Source organism: Ranitomeya imitator, chromosome 6 (assembly GCF_032444005.1).
Source record: "Ranitomeya imitator isolate aRanImi1 chromosome 6, aRanImi1.pri, whole genome shotgun sequence".
Taxonomy (NCBI): Eukaryota; Metazoa; Chordata; class Amphibia; order Anura; family Dendrobatidae; genus Ranitomeya; species Ranitomeya imitator.
Genome location: NC_091287.1, coordinates 389,967,173 through 389,986,748, shown reverse-complemented (window position 1 = coordinate 389,986,748; position 19,576 = coordinate 389,967,173). Strand labels below are relative to the sequence as shown.

General features: G+C 41.7%; 1 protein-coding gene across 2 annotated transcripts in view; it reads right to left on the bottom strand.

The window, feature by feature from the left end:
* The window catches only part of MYOM1 (myomesin 1), a 198,613-nt gene that overhangs the window by 101,812 nt on the left and 77,225 nt on the right, over positions 1-19,576 (bottom strand). For both annotated transcript variants that reach the window (XM_069731145.1, XM_069731146.1), the window contains exons 10-11: positions 17,726-17,887; positions 9,361-9,502 (exon numbers count right to left, since the gene is read on the bottom strand). In XM_069731145.1, coding sequence (XP_069587246.1) covers positions 9,361-9,502; positions 17,726-17,887 — 304 coding nt within the window. The remainder of the gene's footprint in view (positions 1-9,360; positions 9,503-17,725; positions 17,888-19,576) is intronic.

Below are 19,576 nucleotides of genomic sequence, written 5' to 3'. Positions count from 1 at the left end.
TCAAGGGATCCACTTACTATAATGAGGCAGCAATGTCCTTTTTTCCCAGAAGTGCACAAAACTGTGGAAGACTGTGTTAATGCACGCCTAAAATGAAGGACACCGCTGGATCATAGGCCAGACAACATCCACAGTTCCTCCATCTGCCTCATTATAGGGAATCTTCTTATAGGGGTTCCGTCTGAATCACGTATTTCAGAGATTAACATAGAAAGCTCTGAGCAAGCGCTCAGCGCAGGATAAATGTGCACCGTGTCTTACTGCGATATTTGGGAGGCAGACTGAACAAATCAACAGCAGGTGAAGAATTGTGTTTTTTTTTATACGGTTCGTTGTGCGGTATAAGTGATAAGACTACTTTATTCATCTGGTCGGTGCACCTACAGCGATACCAGATTTACATATTTTTTTAATGTTTGGTTGCTGTCACACACTAAGGCCGGCACCACACCTAACGTATAAAAATACGGTCCGTTTTTTACGGCTGAGATACGCAGAAAAGTTTCTGAACATATTCAATGCGAGGATGCGATTTTTTTCTCCAAAAATTATCCGTGTGTCATCCGTATGGCATCCGTACAGCGAGATTTTCTCGCCGGCTTGCAAAATGGACATAGAATGGATCCATGGGCTCAAATATTCGTGAAAACATATACACAGTGTATATATATATATATATATATATATATATATATATATATATATATATATATATATATACATTTATATATATGTCAGTGAAACACATATATACAGTGCAGGCCAAAAGTTTGGACACACCTTCTCATTTAATGATTTTTCTGTATTTTCATGACTATGAAAATTGTACATTCACACTGAAGGCATGAACTATGAATTAACACATGTGGAAATACCGTATATACTTAACAAAAAATGTGTGAAACTGATGAAAATATGTCTCATATTCTAGGTAGCGCGAGAAAATATTCAGAAAAATTCCCACGCTACAGTTCATATGAGTTTATGCCACCAGGAGGCGCAGCTTCTATGATGGCACCGCAAGTCAACGAAGCTGCATTCCATTCATTCCTTCATTCCCCAGTTTTCACAGCCAGAGGAAGCTGCATTAGCAGGCTCCTGGTTGTAAATGTATTTAACCCCTTCAGATGGATTTACATCGTGGGACATGACTCTACGGTGGACAGCTACGGGATATTGTTGCTTTTTTATTTTCCTTTTTTTTTCAGAAGAATGAGGGTCATCAGTTGGATTGAGCGTACAATAAAGATATTAAAACCCCATGTGTTTCTTTATTTCATTAAAATACTTTATTCAAAATGTTTGTGTGTATTTTTAACCCAAAACTACTATTGGATTAATAATGGATAGGTGTCCTATTAACATCTCTCCATTATTAACCAGGCTTAATGTCAAATTACAATAGTAAGGTGACATTAACCCCTTATTACCCCATATCCCACCGCTACAGGGGAGTGGGAAGAGAGTGGCTAAGTACCAGACTTTTCTGGGGTGGCTGAGGGCAGATGTTTTTAGCTGGGGGGGGCCAATAACCGTGGTCCCTCTCTAGGCTATAAATATCTGCCCTCAGTCACTGGCTTTCCCACTCTGGCGGAGAAAATTTTAAAACCTAGAGCTTCCAAATTTTGTACACACAAACTACTAACATTATTAATGAGGAATATGTAAAAATATAATGGATATGAAATGGTTTACTGTATGTAAGCCATGTCTCATATCCTGTCAGGTTTGATAAGGAGATAGCAAAAGCCGGCAATTGAATTACCGGCTTTTATGCTATCTAGCTCTGTATTAAATATAAATATATATATATATATGTATGTGTCAATGACATATATATATATCTACCTTTACTATGTGTAGACATTAATTTTATCTATTCTAACCTGTCAATGTGATTTTACTGTACACCGCACTGAATTGCCGGCTTTTCTATAGAACACCGGTGCGTATTTCTCGCAAGTCACACTGATGGTCCATGTGTAATCCATATTTTTCTCGCCCCCATAGACTTTCATTGGCGTATTTTTGGAGGAATACGCTGACAATCGCAGCATGCTGTGATTTTCTCAGCCCGTAAAATACGGCCGAGAAATATACGGCTGATGGAAGCTGCCACATAGAGAAACTCTGGTCCGTGTGCAATGCGTTGTTTTTGCGCCTCTCCCTCGTCCGTATTTCTCTCTAGTGTGACGCCGGCCTCAAGATGCCTTTTTTGCATATTTTGAGAGCTATAATTTTTCCACATTCTTGGCAGCACATCACCCGGTGTAAACATTAGATGTACTCCAAAAAATATGATACTGTATGGGGACAGAACAATCTATTAGGGATGCTCCTGTCCACCAACATTCTTCGTCAGCCTGTGTAATTGGCCGGTAAAACAGTGCTGAATAACTCGAATAAAATCAATCTGCAATTCTTTAATGGTATGAAATTGGCTCAAATAAAGGTAGCTTAAATGTCTCTGTCTTATGGTGGAATTTTTTAAAGAAAACTAAACTATCCAATAAACTTTATTAAACAAAATAGCGTCGATGCGCTTTTGCTGTTTGTCCAGGGATGAGATGCCGGACAGAAACATTGCGCCCAGGCACATGCGCTGTTGGAGCGGGGTGGACATTAATATGAACATGAATATTTGTTTTTTTTTTTTTTTTTTTTTTTAAGCGGCGAACACAGGTGGTAATTAGCCCCTTAACCCTTTGTCCCTATTGGGGAGGGGGGGGAGGAGACTATTTAATGGCGTTTTAGTCAGTGTTTCCTTGACCTGCAACCAGGCACAACATGTATCTCTGATGTGATCTATTCACACAGTATCTCTTTTTCCCATATGCCTCCTGAGGAACCACATCATGGGGGGGAAACGCGTAGAGGCGAGACCTGAACACAGATAAGTGTTTCAGGCCTTTTAAGTTTATATGTTTTTCACCAGTTGTGTGTTTTTTTTTTCTTTTTTTTTGTTTTTTTTTTTGTTGTTTTTTTTGTTTTTTTTTCCCCGCAACCATTGTATTTGCATACGAGTACTTTACCAACTGTGATCATAATATAGTTGTATTCGTTAAGCTGTTATATACATCTTTCCTATTGCCGTGCAAGCATTGGTTTAAGTATTGTTGCTATTTGCTTTATCTTTAGGGTCTGACCGAGCTATAGGGACCTATTTATCTGGGTCACTAGTATAGCCCCTAAGGCACCACCCGTATTTAGTATCCCGATATATCTTCTTTTAGGGATTCAGCCAGGGTTAATAGGGGCAGCCGCCGAGGAGCGGGGGCGCCATTTGCGTTCAAGAGGGTGCCAACCTCCGCTGACAGGTAGGGAGACTCGGTTAGGGACTCCTTAGGGTGTATTAGCCTTAGTTTCAGGCGTTATACTTTAGCATTAGGGATTGGTACGGTCAGACCGTTTGTCTTTACTGGTGAATCACTACCTGGTGTTTTTTCTCTTTTTTTGGTCCCGAGTTTGGTTAGGCCATGTATTGGGTGTTGTTTGTGGTATAGTATCTTTATACATGTAGAGGGACTTATAGGGCCTTAAGGGTGAGTCGACGGTGAGCGGGGGCGCCATATTGCGTCCAAGAGGGTGCCAACCTCCGCAGACAGGCAGGGAATATTTGTAGGGACGTGTAGGGTTTTTGCTATCGGCCCCGTTGTCCCTCCCACCCTTTGCCCTTTATAATCTTTTTGGGCCAGGTTTTTTAATTGACCCACCCCCATTTAGAGGGGTCTGGGTGTTGTGTCAGTCTTTTATCCTTATTTTGTTTAATAAAGTTTATTGGATAGTTTAGTTTTCTTTGTTTTTCTTGGTTTAATACTAATTTGGATTATCAGATATTATACTTTCTACTGTTTTTTGACTACTATGGCTGGTTTTCTATCAGGGCCTATCTGTTCTGAATCATGGGTGAGTGAGGCGGATCGGGTGTTTTCAGTTGACTCAGGCTACACGGGTACCGACTCGAGCCCATCCATATACTCCACATTTAAAGAACTTACTGGATGCTATAAAAAATATTTGAAATCTTTATGGGAAACAAAAGCTTTGGAGAATTATATTAAGAACAACATTGTACCAAAGGGATTGCGTGTAAATATATCTCCATCACCGAGAGTAAGCAACCCCGTCCTTTTGAAGGCCTGGCGGGAAGAGTCCATAGCCTCATCTGTTAGGTTCATGAAATTACTGCTAGAGGAAGAAAAAAAGATTCTAGAAACCACATCTAAACAACTGAATGAATTAATAGAGAAGACACTACTGTTTAAATCTGATCCTGAGTTTAATAAAAAGGAGAGTAATCTACAGATCTCAGTAGAACGTTATCAAAACCAACTTAAGAATCGTAAACATACACAATTCATACGAGACTCAGAAGAGTTTAAAACTAATAGTGCGTATAATTTCTCAGGAGGCGTAGATATCGCCTCTGAAATTTCTTCCTTTGAGGCAGAGGGCTCAGACACAGAGAGGCCGGGAGGATTTTGGAGACAAAGAGGTAGAGGTGGGCCTTCATCATATAGGGGAAAAGGAAAATGGCAGAAACAAAGAGGATATACGGGCAGATATCAAGGAGGCAGAGGTCGGGAGCAGGGCTTCATGGGCCAAGGGAATGTAACCACGGGCTTTGGGGCACCTACGAGACCTTTAGTCCCAATGCCATCATCTTCCTCATTATCCACCTCTACACACTCTTCGTCTTTTTTAGAGCAGAGGGCCCCAACGGGGTACGAGTTGAGGAAACGAATGTAATGAATATATATGATGAGAACCAAATCATAAATCTCAGTAGCCATATGTTATCACCTGGTGAAATTAGTGTGCTAAGAAAGGGACTTACATTTGTTCCTACAACATGGTACAATACATTCACTTGGGTGAAGGATTTAAATCTCTACTGTCGTAAATTAAAATGGAAGAAGTTTTTTTCTTTGCATAACAAACAACAATGTTTAGAATTGGGTATATCAGAAGAGGACCTGGAGGGGCTTAATGTTCTGACGGGCCTTCTGGAGGACAGTGAGAGGGAGAGAGGACTAGGTCCACAGACTGACCTAAAATTAAAAAGCAATCGTATGCCTCCCCCAGGTGATTACACGAATATTGACATTTTTTTGAGAGTGGTCGAGGATGACCTTAAAAAAAATAGGCCGACTGAATGGGGATACATCACCAAATTTGAATAGTGAGGAATGGGAGGCCTTGGAGAAACTAGAGAAGAATGACCAGATCATTGTCAAATCATCTGATAAAGGTGGCAATTTGGTCATCCTCGACCACCAGAGATATGTGGGAATGTGTAGATCTATCCTTGATGACAGGGAGACATATGGTGTACTTGAGAATGACCCTACGGATAGGTTTATTGGGTCATTAATGACTATCTTAGACATTGGTCTACGTGACAAATTGATTTCCTACAACGAGTATAAGTTTTTGGTTCCTCGTACCCCGACAATCCCTACTTTTTATGCCCTCCCAAAGGTCCATAAGGGTCTCTCCCCCTTAAAAGGCCGCCCCATAGTTTCAGGTGTTGGTTCATTGAGCCAGAATGTTGGCATTTATATCGATAACATCTTACGTCCATTTGTAACATCATTACCCTCATACGTGCGTGATACATCGGACCTGCTCCAAAAAGTAGACGGTGTGGTGGTCGAACAGGGGACCATTTTGGGTTCAATAGATGTCGAGGCTTTATATAGCAGCATTCCTCACAGTATGGGCCTGAAGGCATTGGAGTACTATCTAAGGACAAGAGCCGTCTTTTTTGAGAAACACAGTAAATTTGTAGTAGAGTTGATGGAGTTTGTCCTAACCCACAACTACTTCCTGTTTAACGGTAAGTACTTCCACCAGCTCAGGGGGACCGCGATGGGTTGCTCTTGTGCACCCTCGTATGCAAATCTCCTCCTGGGCTGGTGGGAGGAAACCGTAGTGTTCTCTGGGGTAGAAGAATGGTGGACTGACAAGATATCGGCTTGGTATCGATACATAGACGATGTCTTGGTCATGTGGAATGGTACAGCAAATGAGTTTAACAGCTTTGTACAAGGGTTGAATGATAATTGCTTTGGGTTAAAGTTTACATCTGAGAATGATGAACATGAATTAGCGTTCTTGGATGTTAAAATTACCATTAATGCCAGTGGTACATTGGATACAAGGCTATTTCGTAAACCGACATCTAGTAACGCCCTGCTTCGGTGGGAGAGTCATCACCCAGTTCCCCTGAAAAGGGGGATCCCTCGGGGACAATATTTAAGAGTAAGAAGGAACTGCTCTGACCCTGCTATCTTTAGGACACAAGCATACGATCTGAGGGAGAGGTTCCGTGAGCGTGGGTATCCGGATGAGGTCTTAGACCCGGCCTTTAGGAATGCTATGAGTAGAGAGAGACATACGCTCCTACAGACACATAGAGAACTAGAGGCAGAGAATACCCCTAGGATTATTGGAACCTATGACAACCAAACGAACCGGGTATTTAGTGTCCTTAAAAAGCATTGGGGGATCTTACAGCTGGATGAAACCCTGGCGGATATCATCCCAAATAGACCCCAGATTACCTTCCGCAGAGGACGGTCTTTGAAAGATCGGCTCGTACACAGCCACTATAAGAGACCGAAACAAGAGGGAACTTGGCTTGATAGACGCATCAATGGTACGTTCAGATGTGGTAACTGTTCGTTCTGTGATTATGTAACACCATGTAAGAGCTTTAAGAGTGCACAGAATGGGAGAAACTTCTTCTGTAGAGACTTTGCTAATTGCAAAACCATAGGTGTGGTCTATATGGCTACGTGTACATGCCCGAAGAATTATATAGGGAAGACCAAAAGGGAGTTGAGAAGGAGGATCGGGGAACACTTGGGAGATATCAAAAATAACAGAGATACCCCCGTAGCACGGCATGTTTGGGAGGTACACCAGGGTGACAGCAAGACTCTCTCATTCTGTGTTCTGGAAGTAATAAAACAGAATGGTAGGAGAGGTGATTGGGATAGGGTCATCCTGCAAAAGGAAACACAATGGATATTTAGGATGGATTCAGTAGCCCCAGGAGGACTTAACGAGCGGCTTACTTTTGGTTGTTTTGTGTGAATTGTTTTCGTCAGGTTTGTCTTCGCTCCCCTTTTCCCCTGATTTAAAATAATACAGCGCTGCAGACCTAGTAGATGGCCTGCAGGAATGTTCATAAGAGTATAGGAATGTGGTGCACAATGTGCATACTCTTTATCATCTACGTTTAATGGACTTAGGGTAGTGTGGTTGCGGGTTTTTGGTCTCTGCTGACTATAGTTCACCGCATACTTATACATGTACACTATATATTGAGTGTATTTTTCAGAATTTAAATATCATATGGAGGTGATATATGCATAAAAATACATCTATATGTATTGTTATTTTTATACAATTAGTGTACATGGTTAACAAACTATTTGTATGTGGTGCTTTTATAAGTTATACATGGAAACCACGTGTTGTGTGGTGGGTAGTACAGCATCACATGCCAATATTTTTTGTAAACGCCATATATTCTTTTTTTTTTTTTTTTTTTTTTTTTTTCTTAAGTACATGTAAGGGCCGCCAGGTTTTAAGGGATTGCCAATAGGTGTCCATAATATTATACTTGGGCCATGTGTATGTGACGGTGCAGCTGTGATTACATGCAAGGGGTCCTTTAAATATAACCAATGGCGCAATCACTACGCTTCTAGGGCGCAAAATGTGCCAGCTATAATGTTTAACATGTGTGGTTTAATGTCCCTGTGTAACCCCGGTATAGTTGTCCTCCGTTGCTGTGGCTCCAGTATGGGTGTCCCTTATACAGCTGGGTGGGTATGAATATCGCACCCAGCTGTATGCAAAGGTGTTTATGGCATTATTTACATTAGCCTTAAGTCGGCGTCGATGCGCTTTTGCTGTTTGTCCAGGGATGAGATGCCGGACAGAAACATTGCGCCCAGGCACATGCGCTGTTGGAGCGGGGTGGACATTAATATGAACATGAATATTTGTTTTTTTTTTTTTTTTTTTTTTAAGCGGCGAACACAGGTGGTAATTAGCCCCTTAACCCTTTGTCCCTATTGGGGAGGGGGGGGAGGAGACTATTTAATGGCGTTTTAGTCAGTGTTTCCTTGACCTGCAACCAGGCACAACATGTATCTCTGATGTGATCTATTCACACAGTATCTCTTTTTCCCATATGCCTCCTGAGGAACCACATCATGGGGGGGAAACGCGTAGAGGCGAGACCTGAACACAGATAAGTGTTTCAGGCCTTTTAAGTTTATATGTTTTTCACCAGTTGTGTGTTTTTTTTTTGTTTTTTTTTTGTTTTTTTTCCCCGCAACCATTGTATTTGCATACGAGTACTTTACCAACTGTGATCATAATATAGTTGTATTCGTTAAGCTGTTATATACATCTTTCCTATTGCCGTGCAAGCATTGGTTTAAGTATTGTTGCTATTTGCTTTATCTTTAGGGTCTGACCGAGCTATAGGGACCTATTTATCTGGGTCACTAGTATAGCCCCTAAGGCACCACCCGTATTTAGTATCCCGATATATCTTCTTTTAGGGATTCAGCCAGGGTTAATAGGGGCAGCCGCCGAGGAGCGGGGGCGCCATTTGCGTTCAAGAGGGTGCCAACCTCCGCTGACAGGTAGGGAGACTCGGTTAGGGACTCCTTAGGGTGTATTAGCCTTAGTTTCAGGCGTTATACTTTAGCATTAGGGATTGGTACGGTCAGACCGTTTGTCTTTACTGGTGAATCACTACCTGGTGTTTTTTCTCTTTTTTTGGTCCCGAGTTTGGTTAGGCCATGTATTGGGTGTTGTTTGTGGTATAGTATCTTTATACATGTAGAGGGACTTATAGGGCCTTAAGGGTGAGTCGACGGTGAGCGGGGGCGCCATATTGCGTCCAAGAGGGTGCCAACCTCCGCAGACAGGCAGGGAATATTTGTAGGGACGTGTAGGGTTTTTGCTATCGGCCCCGTTGTCCCTCCCACCCTTTGCCCTTTATAATCTTTTTGGGCCAGGTTTTTTAATTGACCCACCCCCATTTAGAGGGGTCTGGGTGTTGTGTCAGTCTTTTATCCTTATTTTGTTTAATAAAGTTTATTGGATAGATTAGTTTTCTTTGTTTTTCTTGGTTTAATACTAATTTGGATTATCAGATATTATACTTTCTACTGGAATTTTTTAAAACCTAGTGCCCTGCAATTCATTTTTTCCCAAACTTTGCCTAAAACCTATAATAACTATTCATAAATATACAGCTCTGGACATCTGAAAAATAGTCAGTAAGATATGCCAATTCTACAATTTTATATGAATATTCATGATACTAACCTGTCAATAAAATATCCCACAATTGGACTCCCGCCATCAACTGCTGGCTGCTTCCATGAGATTATTACATAGTCTTTATTAGCATCAAGACATTCCACATCTAGAGGAGCAGCGGGAGCTCCATCGACCTCTGGCTCACCATCTATAAGAGAGTAGAACAGAAAGCAATAGACTTGAATACATAAGCAACAATGAAAGAATGTTTAAAAGGAATCTGTCAGCAGGTTTTTGCTTCCTCATGTGGGAGCAGCATAATGTAGGAAAAGACAAACTGATTACAATGATGTGTCACTTAATTTACTGGGTGCAGCAGGTGTGACACAGAATTTTCAGATGTAGAATGCAGCAGAGCTGAGAAAGCTAACCTCGCCCACACCACAGTGTACATTGTCTATTGATAGTAGCTTATCTGAGCTTATCAGAGGAGGGCGTGTGGTTGGACCAGGGCTCACCTGCTGCTGTAGTCCAGGAAGTGATTATCTCCTAGGAGAAAACCTTCATTGTAAGTATAAAACAACAAACAGTCTAATAAGTGACACATCGCTGAATGCAGTGTTTTAACCCTTAAATCGTGCTTTCCTTAGATTACATAGCAAATCCTGCTGACATAATCCCTTCAATGGCTAATGGGGCAAATAGACACCATAGTAGTCCTCTGCTTGGGAGTGTCCTCTATAAGCCAGAGTCTTGCTCCAGTGGGATATGGCTATCTGTGTATGCAGCTGTTTGCCAGGATCACAAGAGATGCATCTGCGGCTATCAGCGGAGTGTTATGGCATGCCTCCTTAGATCCCTGGAACACAACTTATTTTGCTAAGGGAAGTTTCAGCCTTTATGCCACTCTCATATCAACTGTTCAAGACAACTTCTTTGACAAAACTCCGGTATAAACATTACAGGCGACACAAATGCTCTTCCAAAAATTTTTTGTATAAAGGATATCTAGTGGAAGTGGCAATCTGATATGTCATTTGTGTTCACTAAGTTTAGCAACCAATATTAAAGGGAACCGGTCACCGCTTTTCTGTCCTACCAGCTAGAAATATCATTTTATTCAGTGTCAGCTATCCATTCCCTAAATACTTATGTAACCCCTTGACTCCCCATGTATCACCCATAAAAATCTTTTATATTTCTTCCTCGATGTATGCTAATAGGGTCTGTCCAGTCCGATGGGCGTGGCTTTGGTTCACTCAATCCACCCCTCTCCTTGGCTGCTGCACGCAGTCCTTGATGTGGATGACGCAGATCACTGCGAGATACCGTGCCTGCGCAGTCAAATGGTTTCTCGCGTGTGCGCAGTACGCTTTGCTCAACTGTGGGCAAAGACGAAAATCAGAAGTGCGTGAACCGAAGCCACGCCCATCGGACCGGAAGGACCCTATTACCATAAACCAGGTTTTTATGGGTGATACATGGGGAGTCAGCGGGTTACATAAGTATTTAGGGAATGCATAGCTGACACTGAATAAAATGATATTTTTTCCTGGTAGGACAGAAAAGTGGTGACAGGTTCCCTTTAATGTAGTTATAGGGCTGCCGGCTTTGGGGAAATTGGGAGTAAGTGGTTAATTTGCCCACAACCCACAGCACCACTGATGGAGAAATCAAACATTACACATAAAAGTGAATGGACTGTCTGTATATTGCACGGCTGTGTCAGGTCCTGAATAGGAGATCACCAGGAATGCTCTGGTCCAATATATACAGTATTTATGGCCTGTGTGTGGTCACTTTAATGCTGGGTTCAGACAGCTATATAAAAATCAGATCAGTCACGTCTGCATGAAGTAGTGCATGCTGCAATTTTTTCCATGCCGACTGCTGGTTAATGTGGAAAATTGACAATGTACGCTGGAAAATTGGCTATAATGGGTGTATGTGCTCTTCATATACTTTCCGTGTGGCGCATGGACAGCACAAGTCCACGAAGTACGCTCATCTGAACGAGCCCTTAGGGTATGTGCACACAACATCTTTTTCAGAGAGCCAAATCGTCATTTCTTTAAGCAGAAGATTCTTCAGGAAACTCCTTTTCTCTACTGTTCTGTAAACCTGAAGTTTTTTCAGTGTCTTTTGGTTATTTCCCGAGCCTCTCCTAGGTGTCTCTCCAGCCTTCACACTGACATATAGAAGGTCTTATAGAATTTTATTCAGAGTGGAACACTCCTGAAGAATGGTCACATCACTTCTGATAATCACTTAGTGTTTTTGGAAACCAGAAGTGGTTAAGAGATTCTCAAAAGCCTGAACATATGAACAGCAAGTTGTTTTTACACAGAAATTAATCTGTTCATTCTTTTGTGCATTTTCTTAGTGGTTTTTCAGGCAGCTTTCACGTCAGACCTGCTCTGAACCCTCATGAAGAAGATATTGAGAGAACCTACCCTCAGACCCAAGTTCTTTGTTGGTTGTTTCGCTGTGACTTAACTACTGAATTCAAGACCGTGAACTCGAATCCAAAAAATAAATCTCTCCCTATGTAAGCGAGGCTATTTAAAAATGATGATGGAGACTATTTGTAGGTGTGTCTATTTACGTCACACCCGTCAAGGTTTCCTTTCCATATGTACTGCTGAAGTTAGCATAGGTGGCTTTTTGGACCCTTAACTTAGAGCCAAGAATTCAAAGCACTTGAGAAGTGCCAGACTGGCAGAGCATCAGCTGCTCCGTGACAGCTGACACCGGATTACATCTGTCCCCGATCTGCATAAGCTCCACATAATGCAGAGCAATGTTTAATTCAATTAGAAGACCAGGCGAGTAGGAATAATAAAAACTGTGTTACTTAATATTAGACTTAATCTCCCCAGTATCCTGTCTGTGGGTATGCAATGCCAATACTGGATATCCCCCAGTACTGTAGGACAACTATCACATCTGAAGACTTTAGACAAATGGTTGGATAAGGGAAGTGTACAGTATTTATGTGAAAATGAAAATTTAATTTGGGTTTTCTTTGAAATGTGACACATCAGCTGTTTCCTCTGGGCTTATTAACAAATTAAAATATTCCGGATTAACACAAGGCCACAGAAATTTGTGCCTGTGTGCTGCAGTAGTGTAGTTACCGGGGTGGCAGAGGGGGCGGTTGGCCCAGGCCCCGTGCTCTGAGGGGGCCCACCCGGAGCTACGCTACTGTAACTATATCGGCGTGCAGAGCGCACCGATACAGTTACATTCTGTAGCAGAGTAGGGAGAATCAATCTCCCTGCTCTGTAACCCGGCAGCTATTTGGCCCCTGTGCAGGTGGTGAGGGACCCAGTGCCAGCAGTGGGCCACCCACCCATAATCGCAAGGTCAACTGTATCGGCTAAATGCCGATACAGCTCACTGCATTCATGAGAGAAGGATCGTTAGGCTGGGGTCACACTTGCGAGTTCAGTGCGAGAAACTAGAACGACTCTCTCACATCAAGTCCCGGCACTGCCGCCAGCACTCGGGAATGGAGCATGCGGCTGCATAGAAATACAAACAGCTGAATGCTCCGGTCCCGAGTGCCAGCGGCAGTGCCGGGACTTGATACGAGAGACTCGTGTGAGTTTCTCGCATTGAACTCTCAAGTGTGACCCCGGCCTTACACTCCCTCTCCCATCATCCCCCTGTCAGCATCTGACATTGCCGACATTGACAGCGGGCACGATAACTTCACCAGTACTCGGCGCTTGCGGTCCGGAGATGAGCGGGTGTTCAGAGCAGCGGAGGAACCAGGAGAAAGAGAGGTGACTATTTATTTATTTTTTATGAGGCTACATTATGGTATAGAGGCTCCCTATGGGGGTGCATTATGTTATAGAGTCTGCCTATGGGGGTGCATTATACTATAGAGGCCTTTAAGGGGGTGCATTATGTTATAGAGGCCACCTATGGGGCTGTATTATGTTAAAGAAGTTGCCTATGGGGCTGCATTATGTTAAAGAGGCTGCCTATGGGGTTGCATTATAAAATAGAGGGTGCCTATGGGGGTGCATTATGTTATAGAGGCTGCCTATGTGGGTGCATTATGTTATAGAGGCTTCCTATGGGGGACTGCATTAAGTTATAGAGGCTGCCTATGAGGGTGCATTATGTTATAGAGGCTGCCTATGGAGGTGCATTATGCTATAGAGGCTGCCTATGGGGGTGAATTATGTTATAGAGGCTGCCTATGGCGATGAATTATGCTATAGAGGCTGCCTATGGAGGTGCATTATGCTATAGGGGCTGCCTGTGGGACTGCATTATGTTATAGAGGCTGCCTATGGGGGGTTGTAATATGTTATAGAGGCTGCCTATGGGGGGCTGCATTATGTTATAGAGGCTGCCTATGGGGGGGGGGCTGCATTATGCTATAGAGGCTGCCTATGGGGGTGCATTATGCTATAGAGGCTGCCTATGGGGGTGCATTATACTATATGGAGGCTTATGGTGAGTGCATTATACTATATGGAGACCTATGGGGATTGCATTATGTTCTATAGAGACCTATGGGGAGTGCATTATAATATATGGAGACCTATGAGGAGTGCATTATACTATATGGAGGCCTATGGGGAGTGCATTATACTATATAGAGTCTGCCTATGGGGGATGCATTATACAATATAGAGTCTGCCTATGGGGAGTGCATTATACTATATGGAGACCTATGGGGAATGCATTATACTATACGGAGACCTATGGGGAGTGCATTATACTATATGGAGACCTATGGGGAGTGCATTATACTATATTGAGGCCTATGGGGAGTGCAATATACTATACTAGATTGTGGCCCGATTCTAACGCATCGGGTATTCTAGAATATGCATGTCCCTGTAATATATGGACAACGATGATTCCAGAATTCGCGGCAGACTGTGCCCGTTGCTGATTGGTCGAGGCAACCTTTATGACATCATCGTCGCAATGGCAACCATTATGACATCATCGTCGCTGTGCCCGTTGCTGATTGGTCGAGGCCTGGTGGCCTCGACCAATCAGAGACACAGGATGTCTACGTCCTTTATGACATCATCGTCGCTGTGCCCGTTGCTGATTGGTCGAGGCCTGGCGGCCTCGACCAATCAGAGACGCGGGATTTCTACGTCGATGCTGTGCCGGTCTCTGATTGGTCGAGGCCTGGCGGCCTCGACCAATCAGAGAGCAGGGATTTCCAGGACAGACAGACAGAAAGACAGACAGACAGAAAGACAGACAGACGGAAAAACCCTTAGGCAATTATATATATAGATAGAGTCTGCCTATGGGGAATTCATTATACAATATAGAGTCTGCCTATGGGGAGTGCATTATACTATATGGAGACCTATGGGGAGTGCATTATACTATATGGAGGCCTATGGGGAGTGCAATATACTATATATAGTCTGCCTATGGGGAATGCATTATACAATATAGACTCTGCCTATGGGGAGTGGATTATACTATATGGAGACCTATGGGGAGTGCATTATACTGTGTTGAGGACTATTTGGTATATTATGCTTTATGGAGGCTATCTAGGGGGCCATCACACAGTGTGGAAATTACAGTGACAGAGCTATTATACAGTGTTGGAACCATTAAATAGTTTGGGGGAATATTAAGGAGTCAGTATATATAGTGATGTGTCATTATACGGTGTTATTATACTGTGTATACGAGAGCATTATACTGTGTATAAGGGAGCTGTATATGGGGGAGACTTAGGACATTATTAAATGTAAAGTGGGCACTTATTGTTATGGGGAACTCAGGTTACTGTGACTGTCAAAGGGGCTCACAGAGGACATTATTACTGTCTAGGGGACAAAATTTGGGCACTGTTCTCTAGGCCACTTGCACCCGGCATTACTGTATTCTAGAGGGTTGCATTAGAATTTAGAGGTCACATAGTACCACACAATAAGTGCAGTAATAGGGACACATATGGCATCAGCGGTTCAGAATTGGGGTATCAGCAGGATGAGGAGTTTGTGCAGGTTGGCAATAGTCCCATTGGGGACAGTGCTGAAAATGTGAGAAGTCACATGTGTCTTTGTTGTATTCTCTGCAGCTGAGTCCTGGCTGGAAGAAGTTGTCATGTCGGTCTGGGCCAGAAGGAAAAGACGTGAAAAGTGAACGACTCCATCAGAAAGAACATCAGCAGTAAGTCATTATCTATATCTGTGCAGTAATCTCTTATATGTTCTGTAGGACTGGTATCTACCACTGACCATATGGAGGTAATATCAATATTGGTCTTTATATAGAGATTATTTTCAGCAACAGCGCCGTCATCTGCTGAGGTTCTCCTCCACTATTAGGGTGTGTCACCGAGTTGTATTGAAGGTTACCTGGTTAGGGGCCCACTCAGAAGTTTTGTCCCCCTGAACCAAAACCCTAGCTATGCCTCTGGTGTGCTGGCATTATTTAGGCATGATAGAAGTGTGTGGCATTGTTATTTTGACAATATGAGCTTGATTCATCAAACGTTTTCTTGCAATAGAAATCTGGTGTAAAACTGAAAAGTTGAAAAATGGGCAGATCTTACCAAGAGAGGCATGGAAAAGTACATCCAACAAATAAATAATACTTTACGCTATAAAAATGGCATAAGTTAGGACATGAATATATTTGTGTCAATAACTTGAGTATATTAGTGAGATTGGCACACGGTAGCTGAAACATATGCCAAATTTATATAGAAGTATACCACACGTAATAAATTTTGCTTATCTTACACTAGCACACCTTGGTGCAAGACCAAAAGCCAGACTTGATTAATCGACCTCTATATGTTTGTGTTATTTGTGCTGTAATTGCCTATGGATTTCCATTGAGGATTTTACACAGAAAATCAACAATATTTTTAGCAGAATACATGTAATGTTAGCCAGTAGAATGAAAACTATTAAAATTTGAGAGTCCTCAGTGTTTGATCGTGTTTTCAGTAAGCCATTAAAAGGTAACACCCACTGAGGACTCTCAAATTTTAATATTTTTCATACATAACATGAGAATTTACTCATAAATTTAATGCAAATTTACACAAATCTACAGCTGAATACAATCAGCTTGGGGTTATCCATTTCCATCTTTTTCACATAAATCTCAGTCTCATCTAATACATGTTTGTCTTCTTTAAGATCATAGCAACTCCATTGGTGGAAGTGAGACGTGTCCTGGTCTAAAGTAGTTAAAGGTTATTGCCTCTGCTATGCAAAATGCCTCTTCATTTAACTCTACTGCGAATATGCCTCCTCACCTTGGCATGCCAGGGCCGGTATGTCACTCTCCACAATGAGAAACGTTGCCCCTTAGACCTTCTAGATATTCTAGGAACCTGCAGCGTGGATATTCTCACAAATGTTCACTAAGAGGAATCCAACTGTTGGTAGCTTCAGATACTGTCCTGCACCAGCAGCACCAGGAAGGTCACAGCACTAGCACTTTTTTATGCATCAGGTTTTTTTTAATATGTGTGCTATCCATACTGATAACGGATAAACCACTGACCCATTACAACCAGTCCAAAATGAAATACGTCCCATTTCACCTGTATTGTGGATCAAACTCACAAATGCAAGTCAATGGTCCACCCCCAAAAAATAATGGATAGCACGTGGATGTCATCAGTGTGTTGTTTAATGGGTAGGACAAGTTACATTTTGTTCTTCATGTGAGAAAACCAGATACAACGATTGTAAAAATTGACACACAGACCAACAATGTATCCAGCACACTGAAAAAAACAAGGATTGTTTTTTCACATATGAATAAAAAAAAATGTAAGAAGCTGGCCTTACAATAACGGGATTCCATGGTGAAAACCATATCAATGACATCTTATACTTGTTATTTTACATAGGAAATTCTTAATATGCCACAGTCACACATTCAGTATTTGGTCAGTATTTTACATCAGTATTTGTAGCCAAAACCAGGAGTGCGTGATAAATACAGAAGTGGTGCATATGTTTCTATTATACTTTTCCTCTGATTGTTCCTCTCCTGGTTTTGGCTACAAATACTGAGGTCAAATACTGACCAAATAGTGAATAAATGAACGCGGCCTAATACACAGAACCAGAAATCATAATATAGAAAAATAGCAATCATATGTGGGTTTTTTTTTCAAAATGCTTAAAGTTGTCCAAGTAGAATTGAGTTTTCCATAACCGATTGTTTGTGGCTGATTACAGTGGGTTATGTTAGTGAAATGTACACCCTTGCAAAACATAAAGGGGTATTATCAACTTTCAAAGTTATCTCTTATCAATGGGATAGGGGATAACTTTATGATCGCTGGGTGTCCGACTGCCGTGATCCCCATTGATCCTGAAATCAAAATGATCATATAATCTATAGTACATCCAGAAGTATATATAAAAGCATAATGACATATTACTTATCCTTTTCTCACCTCTTACAAATACATAGGCACTATATTGGTCGTAGTACTCTCCCATGACAACTCGCAGAGTGTACAACCCTTCATCCTCTTTATTGAGATGCCTCAGAGTCAACATGGCATGTCCTCCACTCCAGTGTGTGCTGAGCCATTTGGATGGTGTAACCAAAACGCCTGAAAATGACAAGCAAATGGCATTAGGCTCTAATGGCATACACACCTAGTAGATCAGCCGGCTTTGTATGGCCTTTTTTTAATTTAATTTTTAATGTTTTTCAAGCCTTTTTTTAAGTCAAGTGCTGTTGTCAGATGTTACTATTTCTCTTTTTTTAAGTTTTAAAAAGCGAACATATTTGGCATGTTGTTTTTGTGGCGTTTTTGCAGACAGTAACATTTCTATAAAACTCAGCCTGTTTTCTATAAGACTTTAAAAATGCCAGTAGTTAAAGCAATACTGTTAGATTTAGCAAAAACTCAAAGCTGTGCCAGTCTTTAAAAGAAATGTAAAGTAAAAAATATTAATACTCTCTTTTTAAGGTCCTGGCTCTAAGATTGCAGCCTTCAATCCCATCACAAGTGGGATTTTGTTCCAGGTTGGGAATGGTGGAACAACATCCTCAAGACTACAGCACCAATTCTTTAGGACTTTTTTTTTACTTTGAGAAAGGCGCATGTCTGGCTCTGAAACGCATTGGTACTAATAAAAACCTTACCTGAAGCTCGAAGGCTCCTCATTTCCCAGAGTGCAGCCCACCTAACTTGATTTTTTCCATTCTCGAGAATTCTTTAAGACTTGGGCTTCATACTCCAATGTTAATTAGGACAGTGCAGGAATTAGATGTGCCAAACTAATTAAGAGGCACTTAATGAATTCACCACATCCTACCAGTGGCATGTGCCTCCATGCGCCTTGCTAGAAATGTTACTCCAGTCACAAACTGAGGTAACATTAATAGCTTAAGAAATGCTGCACCTAATTATTTCTTTACATAGGTTGTTGTTGGTGTCACGATCCTCCGTGTTTATCTTGTAGGGCACTTTTGTGAAGAAACACCCAGTTGATCTTCAAAGCAGAGATTACACATAGTACACACCAGAAGAAAAATAAGTCCTCTTTAAGTTAGGTCTGGGTCCTTAAATGAGGGAATTGGTGATGGCCTTATACAATAACCCCACTGCACAAGTGAGGGGTAATGATTCATTGTCAGCTCATTTAAGGAATCATGATGGAAAAAGATAGGCCTGCCCCTTTCACCATTCCTTTATAAACTAGATATGGAAAATCTAACAAACACCCTAACGGTCCGTTTACACTGACCGACCATGGCAGCGATCGTTTAATAGTCTGTTTATATAGAATGATGCACCATCAAGAACAATGATCTCTTGTGCTGCATAAATATAATTTCACCCTATGAATGAGCATTTCATAGGGGGTGAGGAGGCTATAGATTAAACTATCAATGTTTCCTACAAACATTAAATTTATTTTTCCTCTCCAAGTATAAGACTTCTAGTCGTCCTGAAGGAGTTTGAAGAGTTTGATAGGGTCAGTAACTTTACGAAAATAAATTCGTAAATAAAGTTAATAGCTGCTGGGGGCTGGATTGGGCAGATTGTGCAGCATGCATTAGGCATCAGGTTCTATTTAATATCAATGTCCAGAAATCTGAGATGCTAAACATTACTATCCCAAACAACGAGGCCCAACAACACCAATCAGCTTTTCCTTTTAGATGGCCTACATTAAATACTTAGGGGTTAAAATACCCCCGGGCGATAATAAATCTTAATTACAAACCATTCTTGTTTTCTCTGGAGACTAATCTGAAAAAATGGAATTAACTACCACTTTCTTGGTTT